Raw genomic sequence first — 19,063 nt, forward strand, 5'->3', positions numbered from 1 at the left:
CATAAGATGACACAACTTCCTCCCATACATTTAGGTGTTCCTGTACTTCACTCTCACTGTTTCCCCATGTTAGTATATCATCTGTAAAGAACACGGATTTCATTCTTCCCTCCCCAATAGTAGAGGTGAGAGGGCACTTCCTTGCTTTACACCATTTGTTAACTGTTACCATCCAGTTCTTTCTGTTCCCACTTTAACACAGCTTTTACTTCCATCATATATATTTTTCACCAAGTCACTATCTGCTCATTTACTGCTTTCACTCTCATAGCTTCCCAAATCTTGTTTCTACAGACACTATTATATGCCTTCTCTGTGACCACAAAGGCCGTCACCAAATCTTCCCCACACTCAAAGTGCCGTTCTTGTAGCTGCCTCACTGTGAATATGAGGTCAATAGCTGACCTTCATTGTCTAAAGCCATACTGTTCTTGAACATTCACAGATACATAATGTAAAACTAACAGATCTCTTGAAGCTATGTTCTAAGAAGCCTTGAAAGTTGGAGTTTAGATTGTAATGTAAACAAATAATTCGCCATAAAACTATTCACCTTTATCATATTGTTCTTGTTCAGCATTTTAATGTAAGATTTTGTAATGTAACTGCAATATGAATATCAACATAATTTACTTGTATCAGTGTCCTTATAATGACACTCGCGCATGTGCGCACCGCTCGCGTACAAGCACCTTCATTGCCATCATCATTTTGTAGTCTGGCTCCATGGCTAAATGATTAGCGTGTTGGCCTTTGGTCACAGGGGACCCAGGTTCGTTTCCCGGCAGGGTCGAGAATTTTAACCATAAATGGTTAATTCTCTTGGCACGGGAACCAGGTGTAAGGGCCATCTTCATCATCATTTCATCCTCATCACGACGCGCAAGTCGCCTACGGGAGTCATATCGAAAGACCTGCACCAGGCCTCTCCGGAGACCACACGCCATTATTATTATTATTATTATTATTATTATTATTATTATTATTATTATTATTATTATTATTATTATTATTGCCATTGATGCTTACGTTTCGCAGACATCTTTGCTCTGCATCACAGAAGAAAATCTTGACTGTCCATGAGAAAGGCTTCTTAAACAATGAGCTTTGAATTTAGACATTATTAATAAAAGTGGAAATGGTACGTTCATTCGTCACCAGATGGCTCCCCGGACGCGGTACAGCACCAGTTTCGAAGCAGAAGCTGACGGAACCATCAGAATCAGTCTAAGACGGTCACATAACATAACATGTGTTCGTAACATATGACTGACAGGTGTATGACCTTAACAAGCCCAGAATGAAACATCTGGCGATGAGGAACGTACAAATTTGGTAAACACCGAGACGAAATAACAATAGTGAAGGGACAGGGAAGGGAACTACCTATGTAAATCCTTAATGGCTGGCAACCAGGTATTGTTTAATTGATAGCAGGGTCACTGAGGTTATAGTTCATTATGATTATGTCTGGTGATTTCAATATATAACTAGTCAAGTTGGTAGCAGTGATGAGCCATTAAAAAAATGAGACTAGGGCAGCGATTTTTGCTTTTTAGTGTATAACCTTAAGTGCTGAATACTATAATAATGGAAGAATGTCACACTAATTACGTTATTAGTATCATTTTCATACCTTTCTAGTTCAGTGTTAAAGAACTGTGTGTTTTCTCACCTTACAACCCTGACTACACTCCTGGAGGTTGACCCAGTAGTTGGTATGGTCCCACAGACTCTCCAGTCCCAAGTATTGTTTATCACTCAATTCACAGCGGTTGCCTGTCGAAGATTCTATGAAGAACGGCTCGGTGACGTCCCGTGTGCCTGGTAGTACCACTATCCAGCTGTGGATTCTCAAGGCATACAGCTCATCTGGAGGAGGACGTTCGAATTCCTGCATACAACAAAACATATCATTATTATTATTTTTTAAAACATTAAAACACTTAGACTTTTTCAATCGTGAAATTACCAGCGTTTCGCCCCAGTGTAGCAGTGGGCTCATCAGTTGGATTGCTACACCCATCCAAGACACTGGCTAGTGTGCCGTTGAGACACCACTGCAAGCCTCTTATGTAGGACAATCCAATGATGGTGCACTAGGGGAAGCTTGTGCCTCCATTTGTACACATGCCTGCTTAAATGTTTTTAACATTTGCAATCGATGAAAATTGTTGTTGTTGTTGTTGTTGTTTTCGTTTCAGCCATCTATTCTTTCTCCTTCTTCTTTCGCCAGTACTCCTTCATCCGTTGAGAATACTTTACTCTTCCATGTTTTCTCATCAGCTAGGTCCTTAACCTCCGCAACTCTCTGCCTGAAGATTTTTCTGTTTGTTATATCTTTGCCGTGATCCCACATTTTTCTAAATCTCGGTGGACTTCTTTTACTCATGGAACTTCTATCTTCCTGTTCTCCTGGAAGGTGAGGATCCTGTTGGTGAATCTCTCTGATCCCATCCTTTTAATATGTCCACAGAACATCAATCTCCTATTTTCATTGTATTATTATTATTATTATTATTATTATTATTATTATTATTATTATTATTATTATTATTATTATTATTATTACAGTCAAACCTTTGTGTAATGAAGATTGATATGACAATAAATCCGCATTAAGGGATATTTTTGCTTTTTCGAAGTATACTGTGTGTGTGTGTGGAACCATTGTCCCATAGCCGTATGGAGTCAGTTATGAAGCGAGATGAATCTTTGTAGCAAGTTTTTATGATCGGATGCCCTTTCTTGACATCAACCTCATCAGAGGAGTTAACGATGTGAAATGAATGAGGTGATATCGTCCCCACTATAGCAAACTAGCGAAAGTGAAAAACTAGGGAATCTTTTAGTTCTGAAGTTTTGATCTAGATTTTTTATTATTTATATAACGTCTACCCTATGCCGGCCTCGTGGTGTAGAGGTAACGTGCCGCCTCTTACCCGGAGGTCCCGGGTTTGATTCAAGGCCAGGTCAGGGATTTTTACCTGGACCTAAGGGCTGGTTCGAGGTCCACTCAGCCTACATGATTAGAATTGAGGAGCTATCTGATGGTAAGATAGCGGCCCCGGTCTAGAAAGCCAAGAATAACAGCCGAGAGGATTCGTCGTGCAAACCCCAAGACACCTCGTAATCTGCAGGCTTTCAGGCTGAGCAGCGGTCCCTTGGTAGGCCAAGGCCCTTCAAGAACTGTAGTAGTATGTGTTTTTTTTTTTGTTTTTTTGTTTTTTTTTTACAGTATATAACGTCTACTCTCTGACAAAGTCTTACATCTGCAGCTCGTTCTGTATGGCTATCACATAAAACCAATCATTAAATATAAAGATTTGACATGAGTAATCACAACTTCTTTCAGCTCTCCTTTTTTTTCTGACAATTTGCAGATCGTTAGTTTGCAAGAGGGGGAACGATATATGATAGCAGGAAGGGAGAGGATCATAATAATGTTATTGGCTTTACATCCCACTAACCACTCTTTTACGGTTTTCGGAGACGCCGTGGTGCCGGAATTTAGTCCCGCAGGAGATCTTTTACGTGCCAGTAAATCTACCGACATGAGGCTGACATATTTGAGCACCTTCAAATACCACCAGACTGAGCCAGGATCGAACCTGCCAAGTTGGGGTCAGAAGGCCAGCGCCTTAACCGCCTGAGCCACTCAGCCCGGTGGGGGAGAGAGAGAATGAGAGAGGATCAAACCCGGTGCCAGCATATAGCCTACTCCTGTCAAACATCATCAAGGGGTTTGCTCAAGGCTTTAAGTCCCCATCCGATGGACGAATCACCAATAACATACTCCATATGGAGTATGAGCACTGCAGAGAAGTTTAGAATTGAATCCAGGCTTTTGGCATGGAATCTAGTGATTAGAAATTGTATAACACCACTTCCCCTACCCTGCTGGCCAACATTCTGATGGTGACTCTTTTTCGACCAACAGGACTCGAACCAGCTAACCATGGTGTTGGACCATACAGACAACACGCCTTAACAATCATGGCCACCAGGTGGTTGCAGTATACTAACAAATAAGACCCCTCCCCCACTCTCATTATTGTATGAAGAGAGAAAAAAATCATTCACTCACATGTTGGGCTCTTATAAACAAAATACATCAGGCTTATAGTCCCTTTATTTAGCTTAGCATGTCTACTACTGAATAACTTTTACTGCACATTATTTGAAAGGAAAAATTGCTGGCATTAAATAATGATTAAAAAATGCATTTTATGTGTGAGTAAATTCATAAATGGTCCTCAGAAAGCAATAAGCTGATCTGGTGGATGATATCTTCATATCCTCAATCTCCCATTGAAAAGCTCCACTTAAGTTTATTCGTCTGCTAATGTCATTCCATGCGATCTCTCCACTGACAGCTCGGAACATACCGCTTACAAGTAACTAATCTCATATTTGTTCCATACTGAAGATAACAATAAGTAAAATTCTTTCAAGAACAAAATATACTGTGTCCACCTATTCAATACAATTATATTCTGTAGTGATTAAATCCTACATGAATTACATATACTAATTAGGTACATGTTTTGTCCTAGTTTTGGGCATCTTCAGCCTAATAATAATCATAAGGTCAAGTTCTTAAACCAATTAACATTAGAACATAAAACTAAATACAATGGTCTTATGCTTAAAAATGTTTTTACAAAAATTGTGCTTTAGGTGATATTTACATAGACTTAAAATGTGTACATTAATTAAAACCCCGAATTTGTGACAAGGAAGCAATTAAAATTATCATAAAATGACTAGAAATTGTCCAAAGCATAAATTGGAACTTCTCCAACTGTATGGATGAACCGTTAGGTTGATAGTTGATACAAATGTGTTCATTCAAAGGTGGTTATGATCACCTATGTCGTAAGTACACAGCTACAAAACCGGAACCGTGGTATATGTCGATCTTATTGGGCTTGGATATCCCATTAGAAAGAAGCGTGGTTGGATGGTATTATTTTAGAGGTTAAAACGTGTTGTTGGAACAAGTTGTCAATATCTTCACTAGTCAGGTGCTCATCTGATAAAATGTTTCTTGGAATTTTGTGCCATCCACCAACACATTTTAACCTCTAAAATAATACCAGCCAACCACGCTTCTTTCTAATGGGATATCCAAGCCCAACAAGATCGACATATACCACGGTTCCGGTTTTGTAGCTGTGTACTTATGGCATAGGTGATCATAACCACCTTTGAATGAACACATTTGTATCAACTATCAACCTAACGGTTCATCCATACAGTTGGAGAAGTTCCAATTTATGCTTTGGACAATTTCTAGTCATTTTATGATAATTTTAATTGCTTCCTTGTCACAAATTCGGGGTTTTAATTAATGTACACATTTTAAATCTATGTAAATATCACCTAAAGCACAATTTTTTGTAAAAAAATATTTTAAGCATAAGACCATTGTATTTAGTTTTACGTTCTAATGTTAATTGGTTTAAGAACTTGACTTTAGGATTATTATTAGGCTGAAGATGCCCAAAACTAGGACAAAACATGTACCTAATTAGTATATGTAATTCATGTAGGATTTAATCACTACAGAATATAATTGTATTGAATAGGTGGACACAGTATATTTTATTCTTGAAAGAATTTTACATACCTCTTAGTCGAGCAGCTCGTCTCCTTACTCCCAAGTCTTCCCAGCCCAAAGTCTGCAACATTTTCATAGCACCACTCTTTTATCGGAAATCACCCAGAACAAACCTACTGCTTTCCTATGGATCTTTTCCACTTTTCGAATCAAGTAATCGTGGTGAGGTTCCCATACACTGGAACCATACTCTAATTGGGGTGTTCCCAGAGACTTATACGCTCTCTCCTTTACATCCTTACTACAACCCCTAAATACCCTCATAACCATATGAAGAGATCTGTACCCTTTACTTACAACCTCATTTAATGTGATTATTCCAATGAAGATCTATCCTTATATTAACATTAGGTACTTACTGTCTGTCGTCCCAGATATTTGGTGTATACAGTTGAGCAAACGTTTGCAAGGACAGTCTGTACACAATTTTATCACTCTCTCTACTTTCCCCACAATGTTCAAGGCCTGTTCTCTGTTAACTTGTTCTTGTGACACATAGGATTTTGGTAATTGTGTGCACGATCGGTGCCAAAACACCTCATTGAAGAACACAAGACCAAGCAAATAGGCAGAGCATTGGCCTATCTCACACGATATGCTGAAGAAGGTGGGTTGTTAAACCACATTGTTACAGGAGACAAAACATGTGTATCCCACATCACTCCTGAATCAAAGAAGAATCCTTGGAGTACAAAGCATTCAACATAACCAGTGAGAAGAAATTCAAACAGACAATATCCAGAATATCATGTGGCTGGTATTCTGGGAGAAACAAGGCATTTTGCTCATTGAATTCTTGCCTCGGAATGGAACTCTCAACAAAAACGGCTACTGTTCGACTCTACGAAAAATGCGTTGTGCAATTCACAACAAAAGGTGAGGAATGTTTTTCCATGGAACAATCTTGCTTCATGACAATGGCCCACTGCACACAGCCAATCAAACTTAGAAGTTCATCACATCATTTGGTCGGAAACAATGGCAGTATGCCCTCTCCTACAGTCCTGATTTGGCGCCAAGTGATTTCCATCTTTTCTTTCATCTGAGGTACAGGTAGTTTCTTTGTGGCAAGCATTCTGATGATGATTATGATCATCTCAAAGGAGAAGACGTGGCTATCATCACATGGCGGTGTTCTGTAACAAAGGCAAATAAAAACTGGTGCCTCATTATGGAAAGTGCCGGTGGGAAGGTGCCAGCATTTTGGATTAACTGATTGAAACTCACTGGTCCGCCTCTGAGGTGTAGTGGTTACTGTGATTAGCTGCCACCCCCGGAGGCCCGGGTTCGATTTCCGGCTCTGCCACGAAATTTGAAAAGTGATATGAAGGCTGGAACGAGGTCCACTCAGCCTCGGGAGGTCAAATGAGTAGAGGTGGGTTCGATCCCCACCTCACCCATCCTGGAAGTGGTTTTCCGTGGTTTCCCACTTCTCCTCCAGGCAAGTGCTGGGATGGTACCTAACTTAAGGCCACGGCCGCTTCCTTCTCTCTTCCTTGTCTATCCCTTCCAATCTTCCCATCCCCCTGCAAGGCCCCTGTTCATCATAGCCAGTGAGGACGCCTGGACGAGGTACTGGTCATGCTCCACAGTTGTATCCCCGACCCAGAGTCGGAAGCTCCAGGACGCTGCCCTTGAGGTGGTAGAGGTGGAATCCCTCACTGAGTCTGAGGGAAAAACCGACCCTGGAGGATAAACAGATAAAGAAGACGAAGAATAAGAAGAAGAAGATTGGAACTCTCATTTATTTGGTTGTATAAAAAAATGATCATTTAATGTTTATTGTGAAATTTACATCTTTTATGTCTAAACTGTTTGAGTACTTGTGGTACATGCACAATTACTTCCTGTTTCACAAGATTGCATTTTTTGAGAACTTTTGCAATTAACAGCGTCAACAAGAAAGAAGAGCGATTTCAATTGATGAACGTACAGTCCTGAGGGTTAACCCTGCATTCCTATTGGTTTCCTTGTGCTTGCCCCATTTCCTGTTTCTCGAACGTCACCGGTCCTCGGTGGGAGCGAGCGAGCATCTGTTGTCTTTCCTGATTGACCGTCCTAGCGGCTAGAAGAGGTCGCTCTGAGCTCCACTCACATGGGGAGTTCGGCTCTCCTAAGAGGGTAACCACACTTGATTCTTTTATTTTCAGTTATAACTTCACTTAAATTTTACTGTAAAATTTTCCTTTAATTATGCAAGAGTTTGCCCTTGAATTTTACATTAACCACTAAAACACTGATTTTGCAATGATGTAGATTTTCAACTACAGGCATGTTGTTGGGTATTCAGCCCGCAGGCTGGTTGGATCCTCAACAAGTCCATCATTAGCTGTCATAGATGGCCGAGATGTCACTGAAGAGGCGTGCTAGGGAAATGAGGAGTGAGGCAGTTTCCCGTTACTTTCCTCACCGAGCCAGAAATTGCTATTGCATATCGGTCTGCCAAACCTACTGAAATGCCTGCGCCAACCGACCCTATGAACGATATTTTCACACCATTCATAGCAGAAACTACACGGTTGTTGGATGCAAACTTTTCTTTAACCTTTTCATTTATATTAACTTAAATGGCATCCATTAGTTCTGCATTACCTAACGTAGTTAATTTTACATTCCCTCTCGTGTAGTGGTTTAGGTTGATAACGTAACTTTGTATTCTTGACTTCTTTGGCTATGTAAACCTTCATCTATTAGTATCAGAATAGCCCACTGCAACAATGACGGGAATCATCGAATTAGGATTTTAAAATGTATTTCTTTTGTGCCAAGGCACACGTGACTATATGTAAAACCTGGTTTAGAGCATTGCACATGTGTTTTGTTTTTAAAAGGTATGTTATACTAAATTTCATTTCTTTTCCCTAATCTTGTTACGTAAGTTTTTCTTTGTCCTTTTAGAGTTCTGAATAATGTTATTTTAAATAACTATTGAGCTCTTAGAAAAATTACTTTGTTCCAAATGGTTTGGCGAAGAAAAACCTACGTTTCACTGCCTCGTACGGCTATCTCTGTTGTCCACATCCTGACCTCAGTTGTCGTGTATTTTACCTGGTTTATTTTGATTTTACGATATGGTTTTAACAATTCTAAATTTCGTATTTCATTTTTCAAATTCTTTTCTTTTTATTTGAATGCACTCAATAAAGGTTAGAAGATCAGTGCCTGCCACTTGGCAGAAAGGGAAAAAGGAAGGCATATCTTGTGCAGTTACCTCAATCTCCTGTTGCTCCTTCTCCTTGCGTATCCGCTCTTCTTCGTCCAGTTTAGCTTGTTTGAGAGCCTCCATCTCTAGCAAGTACTTGGAGCGCAGATCTCGTGGAGGTTTCACCTTGTACTTGGACTCCACCTCTGGGGGTTCCTCCGGCTCTTCCTGAACACCAAATGGCATGTCAGTAAACAGTCATCGTGACTCAAAAGCAGCAACAATGTTTCATTAACAGTGAAATAAATTAAATAAATGTTTTGATCTGCATTTTATTTAAAACAAGAAATATTAATACATACATACATACATACATACATACATACATACATACATACATACATACATTATCATTATAGACTATTGTGCCTTTCAGCGTTCAGTCTGCAAGCCTCTGAGAATTTACTAAACGTCGCCTCAATCTTCGATTCGCAACTAGTGCTGTGGACTCATTTAGTTCTATACCTCATATCTTCAAATCGTTAGAAACCGAGTCTAACCATCGTCGTCTTGATCTCCCTCTACTTCTCTTACCCTCCATAGCAGAGTCCATTATTCTCCTAGGTAACCTATCCTCCTCCATTCGCCTCACATGACCCCACCACCGAAGCCGGTTTATGCGTACAGCTTCATCCATCGAGTTCATTCCTAAATTAGCCTTTCATCCAGTAAATCTAAAAAAATCCCAATAATCTGATTTCTACTGAATATCTTTATGTACAGTATGTATGTATGTATGTATGTATGTATGTATGTATGTATGTATGTATGTATGTATGTATGTATGTATGTATGTATGTATGCATGTATGTATGTATGCCAGTATGTTGGCACATCGCATTGAAACTGTAGACTTCAATTTAATAAAAACCTATATTTAAACCAAGTGGGATTTTCAGATAGGTCAAAATATTAAATCATTAATATCTCCATAAATACACCATGTGGGAAAAAGGCATATGATAGAAATCATTGTAATTCAAGTTTGCAATAAATATTATTAGGCAATAATAATAATAATAATAATAATAATAATAATAATAATAATAATAATAATAATAATAATAATAATAATGTATGTTGGGTATTCAGCCCGCAGGTTGGTTGGATCCTCAACAAGTCCATCATTAGCTGTCATAGATGGCCGAGATGTCACTAAAGAGGCGTGCTAGGGAAATGAGGAGTGAGGCAGTTTCCCGTTACTTTCCTCACCGAGCCAGAAATTGCTATTGCATATCAGTCTGCCAAGCCTACTGAAATGCCTGCGCCAACCGACCCTATGAACGATATTTTCACACCATTCATAGCAGAGACTGGCTGCATAAGGAATGGCATTACTAGTATCAATCATATCTTGGTCACTTTCACATTGTCAAAGCCAAAGCTAAGACTGAGACATTTCAATGAAAGTAACAAATTTATTCTACTGTAAACACAATATCTTAACAGCAAAGGCAAATAATAATAATAATAAAATGCATTCGGATGAAGATTGATTTGTTTGATTGTTTGTTTGTTTCTTTTTTCTTTCTTTCTTTCTTTGTTCATTTATTTATTTATTTATTTATTTATTTATTTATTTATTTATTTATTTATTTACTTACTCACTTTTTCTGGGGAAGTCTGTGCACCCCTTAAGCTCCAGGCCTTGCAGGCCATAACGCTACACCACTGGAAATATGCACTGACAACTTCAAATTAACCATTCCGCTTTATTCCTGGATGATTGTTATTCTGCCTGTCCACTATCATTATTTTCATTTTCAAGGTGTTCACTTGCAAACCAAGTTCTTGCCTCTCCTTTTCAATTAACTGAACGAGTGTCGGACTCATTGGCTGAATGGTCAGCGTAGTGGCGTTTGGTTCAGAGGGTCCCTGGTTCAATTTCTGTCTGGATCGGGGATTTTAACCTTAATTGGTTAATATAAGAGTTTAAGGGATGTTCCACCATTCAATACAATGTAAAAGATTTGAAATTTATTAAGTGAAGACCGGTTTCGACTCCCTTGGAGTCATCATCAGTTCTTGTAGATAATTAAATCTATGGGAATCTGATAACAATCATCATGGGGATTGCCTACATACATCTCCATAGGTTGACAAGAAATCATGACAAAATTATAGGCACAATGGCAATTGCCTAAAATACTTATCAATAGGTTGTCCTAAAACAAATTATGTACACAATGACATGAAACACTTGGCACTTTAAGAAAGATCTTGGATCTGGATTAAAGGTATATTGTCGCATGTTAATTCCAGTGGCTTAGGAGCTGGGTGTTTGTACTGTCCCCAACATGCCTGCAACTCACACAGCACACATAACACTATCCTCCACCACAATAACATGGCAAATGCCGCCCACCCTACCTTACCCGGCTAGAAATAGCCACAAGAAATTATAACTGAATGAGTTAAAATAATAATTCTCAACTGTTTGGATACTGAGTGCGTATTTCTGAATTGTCAGCAAAGCACAATATGGTTTGTTTTTTTTTTTTTGTTTTTTTTTTGGCCTTCAACTGAAACACATCTTCCCCCATCCAGCCAGAGCTTTCCTCATGATATACTCTCCAGAGTTGAAGAGACGGTATACAACCCTGTCTAATTAAATAATGAGCTTAAATAAAAAGTATGCAATCAATCTGCATTTTTTGTCATTTGTTTAAGATGCCAGTCACTGACTGAATGTAAATATAGTACAAGCCTTAATGTATCCAGCAGTAGAAACCTCAACAGACATACCTCCTTTGCCAGGAGTAGCAATATTGGATTCTCTTCCCTGGTGAGATCATTGAAGCACACTTCCCTGGTAGCATAGCCACACACCACATACGCCCTGTAGTAATTTCCAACAAGAAAGGAACATAATAACGTGCTCATCTCAAAGGCATTAGCTCGGCGCCGTTCCAGGATCGCTGTCGGGGACAGGACGTGCTCCGGCTGGAACAAATACCAGTTCATTTATTACACTCATAATGTAATATAATTAATAATTTTAGGTACTTAGGAGCTTCATTTCTTTTGACAATACCATTTTTTTCTTTCTTTACTTTTCTTACAGCATGCCCTGTTACAATATGATAATACTACATTCTCAGATATCACTTATCAATCGTTTTAGACTAAAATTATACAGACTATATATATATATATTTTTTTTTTTAATACCAATGGCCTGTCAAATTAATTTTATGTCACTAGAATAATATCTTTCAACATTTGCAATTCTTTCTTTCTTCATTTGTATCAGAGGTAACAGTTAAATACAATATAGATTAGGAACAGTAAGAAGTAAAGTACATCAGTTTATTAAGATACAATACAGTAAAATATTTATAATACAGAATTCAAACTATTTGAAACCTAACATTATAAATTCATAACACTTAGACACAAGTCAACTGAACCATTCAAAAAAAGTCTGATCACCAGGTTGGCCTTATCCTACTAAATGTTCCGTGCCCAGTAGCGGGCGACATCAATTGTGTTAGGGTTCTCAATTTTTAAATCTTCTATAAATCTATAAATCTTCTAGCTATGAAATGAAATGGCGTATGGCTCTTAGCACCAGGAGATCCCAGGACGGGTTCGGCTCACCAGGTGCAAGTCTTTTGATTTGACAACTGTAGGCGACCTGCGCGTCGTTATGGGTATGAAATGAAGATGAAGACAACACACACACTCAGCCCCTGTGCCGAGGAAATTAACCAATGATGGTTAAAATCTGATCAAAAATTAGATGTTGGCTTTTCAGGTGTTTGCTCTATTAACCAGCGTTTTGTCTTAGGTCTGACACTAGACTCGTCAGAGTGGGATGTGTCAGATCCTACCCACTGACGCTGGGGTGTATGCAGGTGAACTTATCAAAAGCCTATTTAAGAGGCACAGATGGTTAAAATTCCCGACCCTGCTGGGAATCGAACCCAGGACCCCTGTGACCAAAGGCCAGTATGCTAACCATTTAGCCATGGAGCCAGACCTTTGTGGCCATGATCGTTAAGGTGTCAAGTCTATATGGTCTGACACTGTAGTTAGCTGCTTCGAGTCCCGTTGGTCGAAAAAATGTTCACCATCAGATTGTTGGCCGGTGCGGTACGAAAGGTGGTGGTATACAATTTCTAATCACTAGATTGCGTGCCAAAAGCCTGGAATTGCTTCCAAACCTCTCCACAGTGTCCATACAGAGCGAGGGCATATAACGCTGTTGATGGTAATTTGGCAGATGGAGGTGTAAAGCTTTGGCGCTAATCGACAGGAGTGGGCTACGTGCCGACACTCCCTACCCTATTATCATCATCTCACATCCATACATGCAGGTCACCTGCACCAGGTGAGCCGAACATATCCTCGGACACTTCCGGCACTAAAAACCATGTGACAGATCTTCTATCGTGCATGTTGTTAGACTCAAGGGGAACTGCTCAAGGTGTTGAGCTGTCTGTAGTTCCCCACAATCACAGAGCGGAGAGTCACTCAAAAGCCCCCATTTCTGCAGGTTCAGCTTGGTTCTGCCGACTCCAGTTCGTAGTCCATTGAACGCCGTCCATGTAGCCCAGTCATCCTTGTGGCCAGGAGGGAAGTTTTCTTTTGGGGTCATCCAGTTGGACAGATGACCACTTCTCTCCTTCCACATTCTTCTTCTAGCAATATCAGCATTCATGTCAAAACCAACTGTTGTCCGAAGGAGGCTTTTCCCAGATTTAAGGCGAGGTTAGGCAGGGAAATATCGAAATAGTGAGTGTGATGTGAATACCTTAATTAATTTGCAATTAATAAAATATAACAATCTATTTTAAAGTTTCAAAACAGATGGAGTTTGCAAAATGAATAAATAACCTAAGTCCATCTCTCCTGATACAGCAATTTCCTAGTCTTTAAACATGTGCTATTTACACATCTCTTTCTTCTCCTTATAACTTACTCTCGTGTAGCAAATGATCCAAAGTCTGGTGACCATTATCACAGGTGTGTTTTGGACTGTCTCTAATTTGAAATCTGTACAAGTATGATCTAATGTTTCAATGCCCTGTCATCAAAACCATAATTTGGTTGTTACACTCAATTTCAATTTTAGTCTGTCCTGTACACTGGGGAAAAGTGATTTTGTAATTTCACCCTTTGATGTATTGTCCCATTCATTTTATCACTTTCTCAAACTAAACTCACCTAAACCACTTTAGTGTTGCTTCTTTAGCCAGCTGGTCTGCTAATTCAATTCGCCTCATTTCCAACATGTACCTTAACCCAATTAAAGGAAATCGTCCAGTTCTGTTTCCCCATTTCAATTGCTTTCCTTCTAATTTCATCTGTGAGAAAAGAATTTTTTAACAGTTCCTAAGTGCATCAATTGTAATTTGGCTGCCTGTGAAAATTAGCTTCAAAGACCTGCACCAGCCTCTACGGAGGCCACACACCATTATTATTATTATTATTATTATTATTATTATTATTATTATTATTATTATTATTCTTTCGAATGGGCCACCAGAGGACCACGTGCCAATTTCAATTCCTTCTTCTTTGTTCTTTCCTTTTCTTCCAGTACGCTTTCATCTGTTCACTATGTTTCTTCTTTCTGTTTTCAGACCACTTTGAACCAGTCGTTTTTACTTTCCTACCTTGGAATCCTTCTATTTTCAATACTTTTAACCGAAAGCCTTCTCTATTATTTATTTCTTCTGTTGTTATATTGTTTTTTTCTAAATCCTTTCTTACTTCGTTGACCCAGCTTGTCGTTGATTTCTTACTCCACAAATATCTGAAAATCTTACTGGTTAATCTACTATCTTGCATTCGATATAAATGTCCAAAAAACATAAGTCTCCTTTTCCTCATTACATCTGATATATTTTCTATTTTTTGATATATTTCAGCATTACTTCGTAATTTCCAACCTTCTGCTGTGTTTTGTGGGCCTAATATTTTCCTCATGATTCGCCTTTCTAGTATTTCTAGCTTATCTAAATTATAGTTTAATGCCAGACACTCGCTTGCATATAGGCATTCTGGCTTCACTACTGTGCTGTAATGCCTTATTTTTGCATTTTTGGATAGGCATCTTTTATTGTAGATATCTTTGGTGACACCATAAGCTCTCTCCATTTTATGTACCCTCTCCTCTACTGCAGATTTTTCTAAACCATTTTCTTGGATTATTTCCCCTAGATATTTGAATTTTTTTACCCTCTCTATTTGGCCAATATCTGTTTTCAGAAATTTTGGTGCATCCCAAATATTTGTTAAAAATTTTGTTTTTTCTGCAGAAATTCTTAAGCCAGTTCTGCTGGCGATTCTTTCCAAGACATTTACTTGGGTTACAGCAGATGTCACATTTTCAGAAAGTATTGCAAAGTCATCTGCAAATGCAAGACAATTTATTTCAATCCTTTTGTTTCCTCTTCCTAACCTTATCGGTGAAATGTTGAGTTCAATAAGTTTTTCGTTCCAAATTCTCACTATTTTCTCTAGGACACAATTAAAAAGAATTGGGGATAGTCCGTCGCCTTGTCGTACACCAGTTTTTATTTTGAAAGGCTGTGATATCTCTCCCAGAAATTTCACTTTAGAGACTGTGTCTGTAAGTGTTTCACGGATTAGATTTGCCAGTTTAGACTTTATGCCAAATTCTCGAATTATTTTATATATAGTTTCTCTGTCAACAGAATCAAAAGCCTTTTTGAAATCTACAAACATGACTACAATGTCCTTTGAATTAAGTAACCTGTGGCGAATTATTGACTTAAGATTAAATATTTGTTCTGAGCATGATCTTCCTTTCCTGAAACCACCTTGATATTCACCTAAATGATTGTCTAGTGTTGTTTCTACTCTGTTTAATAAAATATTGGAAAATATTTTATATGCCACTGCTAATAAAGATATTCCTCTGTAGTTATTAACGTCCTGTTTATTACCTTTTTTGTGGAGTGGATGTATCAAGGCTACTTTCCATTCCTCAGGAATTTTTTCAGTTTTCCAGATTTCTTCAAAGAGTAATTGTAGCTCATTTGCTATATTTGGCAAGGACCACTTCAAAAGTTCCGCTGTAATAGAATCTTCTCCGCTAGCTTTGTTGTTTTTGAGGGTTTTAATTACTTCTTCAATTTCTTCCAAATTTTCATCAATATCTTGAAATTCTAATTTATGACTTGGTTCAGGACAGTTCAAAAGTTGATCAAAATATCTTGCTAATATCTCACAATTTTCAGTATTGCTTAGTCCAATTCTGCCGTTTTCATCCTTGAAACTAACATTTGTAGTTTGGTACCCCTTTAATTCATTCTTAAAAGTCTGATAAAAGTCACGGGTGTTACTTTTTATAAAGTTTTTGTCCATTTCTATAAGTTTCTCCTTTTGAAAGGCTCGTTTAGTACTTCTGATTATCCTTGCTGTTTCCTTCCTTTGTTGTTTAAACTGATCAAAATCTTCAATTTTCTTTGAGCATTTCCATTTTTTCCATGTTTTAGCCCTCTCTGCTAAAGCTTCTTCACATATTTCATTCCACCATATTTTCCTTTTATTTTTTATTGGCCCAAATGTTTTCTGTGCTGCATAATTAATTGCTTTGGATATTTCTTGCCAGTTGCCTTGTTTAGCCACTTTAATTTCATCTTGGTAGTTTTTAATTGATTCTTTTGTTATAGTAAGTCTGTCTACATTATATTTTATTAACCTCTGTGGCTTTCTTTGTTCTTTATTAGGTAGGAGTTTGGCTTTAATTTTAGAGAGAAAATGGTCGGAATCAAATTCACCATTCCTTACCACTTTCACATTCATAATTTCTTTTGTACTTTTTTTTGAAACAGCCACATGATCTAACTGAAACTCTCCTAACATTGGGTTTGGAGATATCCACGTTTTAGCTTTTCTGGGGAGTTTTCTAAAGAAGGTTGACATTAGTTTCAGGTGATAGCTTTGACACAAACTGATTAGCCTAATACCATTTGTATTTGTTCTTCTGTGGGCTGGGTAATGTCCTACTACATTTCTAAATTTTTCTCTACCTATTTGTGCATTGAAGTCACCTAATAGTATTATGGTGTTCATTTTCGGAATTTTGGATATTTCGTTTTCCAAACGAACCCAGAATTCTTCTGTTTTTTGAGGGTTTTTCCTATTGTCTTCATTTATTGGTGCATGGCAATTAACAAGTGTGTACGTTTTGTTTTTGCATTTAATTGATAGGAGAGATATTCTTTCTGAGTTGGATTTAAATTCTGTTACATTTCCTATTATACTTTTATGAATGTAGAAAGCTGTACCAAGTAGTGGCATCCCCTTCATAATTTTGATTGCTGGTTTGCCTTTAAAGATCCTGTAGTTACAAGTGTCTATTACATTTTCATCTAGGAATCTAGTTTCTTGAACTGCCAAAATTTGAATATTGTTTTTCTCTAGAAGTATTTCTAGTTCTTTTTGTTTACCAGTCTTGAGTAGAGAATTTACATTTAAAGTGCCAAAAAAGAATTCCTTTTTGAATTTCATTTTAGAAGGATTCCAAGGTTGCTCCGACTCAACCTTCTGATTGCAGTTGTTGGGACTCCCCAGAACCTTTAGTCCCAATGCATTGCGTGACGTAATGGTGGATTTCTCTTTCGAGTTACCACCTGGGGTAGTGCCTTCATTCAGCGGACTTTCCATACTGCAATTGAAATTGTATAAAATACAAAGTGAGGAATTAGATTCCAGGATAAGATCGGATTGTTAGTCCGAAATTTGATTATTATTATTATTATTATTATTATTATTATTATTATTATTATTATTATTATTATTATTATTATTATTATTATTAACATGTGAGAAATTTTCACCAGAAACTGACCCGTTTCTTTAATTTTGCACTATATCACAGCAACACAAGGCTGCCAACTTAGAAATTACAAAACTTCACAAGACCACTGGGATGGATAAAGCCATTGGTCTGGATAGGTTAGATCCAGCTAGTGAGAAAATCATTGGTCTGGATTGTTTTTTTTCTTTTTTTCTACTTGTTTATGTTGCACCGACAGATAGGACGACGGGATAGAAAAGGGCTAGGAGTGGGAAGGAAGCGGCCATTGCCTTAATTAAGGTACAGCCCCAGCAATTGCCTGGTATGAAAATGGGAAACCACGGAAAACCATCTTCAGGGCTGCCGACAGTGAGGTTCAAACCCACTATCTCCCGGATACAAGCTCACCGCTGCGCACCCCTAACAGCATGGCTAACTCGCCCGGTCTGGACTGGTTAGGTCCAGCTTGTGACAAGGTGACTGGATGGGGGCAAGCAAAGCAAAGCAAAGCAAAGGTCAGAGCCGCAAAGCGGCCTCCAGGTCTCTAGTATCCCACGCCACAACACTGGTCTGTGCAGGTTAGGTCTGACTAGTGACAGAACCACTGATCTGTATTGGTTAGGTTCTGCCTTGTGACAAGATCATTGGGCAGGGGTTACAGTGACTCTAGCCTATTCTATGCTCAACAGTGGTGAAAAATGGAAATACTCAACACTGATTACCTTCACTGTCGCGGGGGATACAGTGTGCTAGCTGCCCGTAGAAACTCTGAACTAGTTCTTCGCGGAGGTGGTAGTATTTAAATAGGTTTTCAGCCAAGTATCCTACGAAGTGCTCCTTCTTACACCCTGATACGGGGAGAGATTGTCTTACATTTCTCCACTTTCTCTCGATCATGTTGGTGTGAACAGCAAAATCTCTCCCGCAAGACGTTCGTGGTTCCGTTCGTACCCGCGTGCACTTCTATGTGTTTCACCTTTGAATGCCAAAAACCCTCAACCTGGAGGCTGTTTTATGCCTCCAAGCAGTCCGATATTATTGTCGTACTGGGGAGGATATATATACTCGTTAACAGCCGGGCTGAGTGGCTCAGACGGTTGAGGCCCTGGCCTTCTGACCCCAACTTCGCAGGTTCGATCCTGGCTCAGTCCGGTGGTATTTGAAGGTGCTCAGATACGTCAGCCTCGTGTCTGTAGATTTACTGGCACGAAAAAGAACTCTTGCGGACTAAATTCCGGCACCTCGGCGTCTCTGGGACGTAAAGTAAATAACATTGTTTATTATTTTATACTCAATAATTGTCAGCAAATAATGCTATCTCCGAACTTCACTGGCACGAGAAAGAATGTCTTATTATTGTCCCGCTCAACGTCGCAAAAACCAATTACCCTAATACACGATGCTCGCGATCATACTTTTCTCTTGCCATATTTTGCCTCATCGATTTCAACGACTATTCTTA

The 19,063-nt window shown here is 38.7% G+C and overlaps 1 protein-coding gene across 5 annotated transcripts in view; it reads right to left on the reverse strand.

Annotated features, from left to right (window-relative positions):
- lobo (lost boys) overlaps positions 1–19,063 on the reverse strand; it is a 308,482-nt gene that overhangs the window by 48,642 nt on the left and 240,777 nt on the right. For 4 of the 5 annotated variants that reach the window (XM_067156796.2, XM_068229770.1, XM_067156794.2 and 1 more), the window contains 3 exons: positions 11,571–11,768; positions 8,835–8,993; positions 1,676–1,894 (listed from right to left, as the gene is read on the reverse strand). In XM_067156796.2, coding sequence (XP_067012897.2) covers positions 1,676–1,894; positions 8,835–8,993; positions 11,571–11,708 — 516 coding nt within the window. In that variant the 5' untranslated portion in view covers positions 11,709–11,768. Of the gene's footprint in view, positions 1–1,675; positions 1,895–8,834; positions 8,994–11,570; positions 11,769–13,994; positions 14,026–19,063 lie in introns of those variants that run through there. The other variant, XM_067156795.2, reaches the window with a different exon arrangement.

Source organism: Anabrus simplex, chromosome 12 (genome assembly GCF_040414725.1).
Source record: "Anabrus simplex isolate iqAnaSimp1 chromosome 12, ASM4041472v1, whole genome shotgun sequence".
In the NCBI taxonomy this organism is placed as follows: Eukaryota; Metazoa; Arthropoda; class Insecta; order Orthoptera; family Tettigoniidae; genus Anabrus; species Anabrus simplex.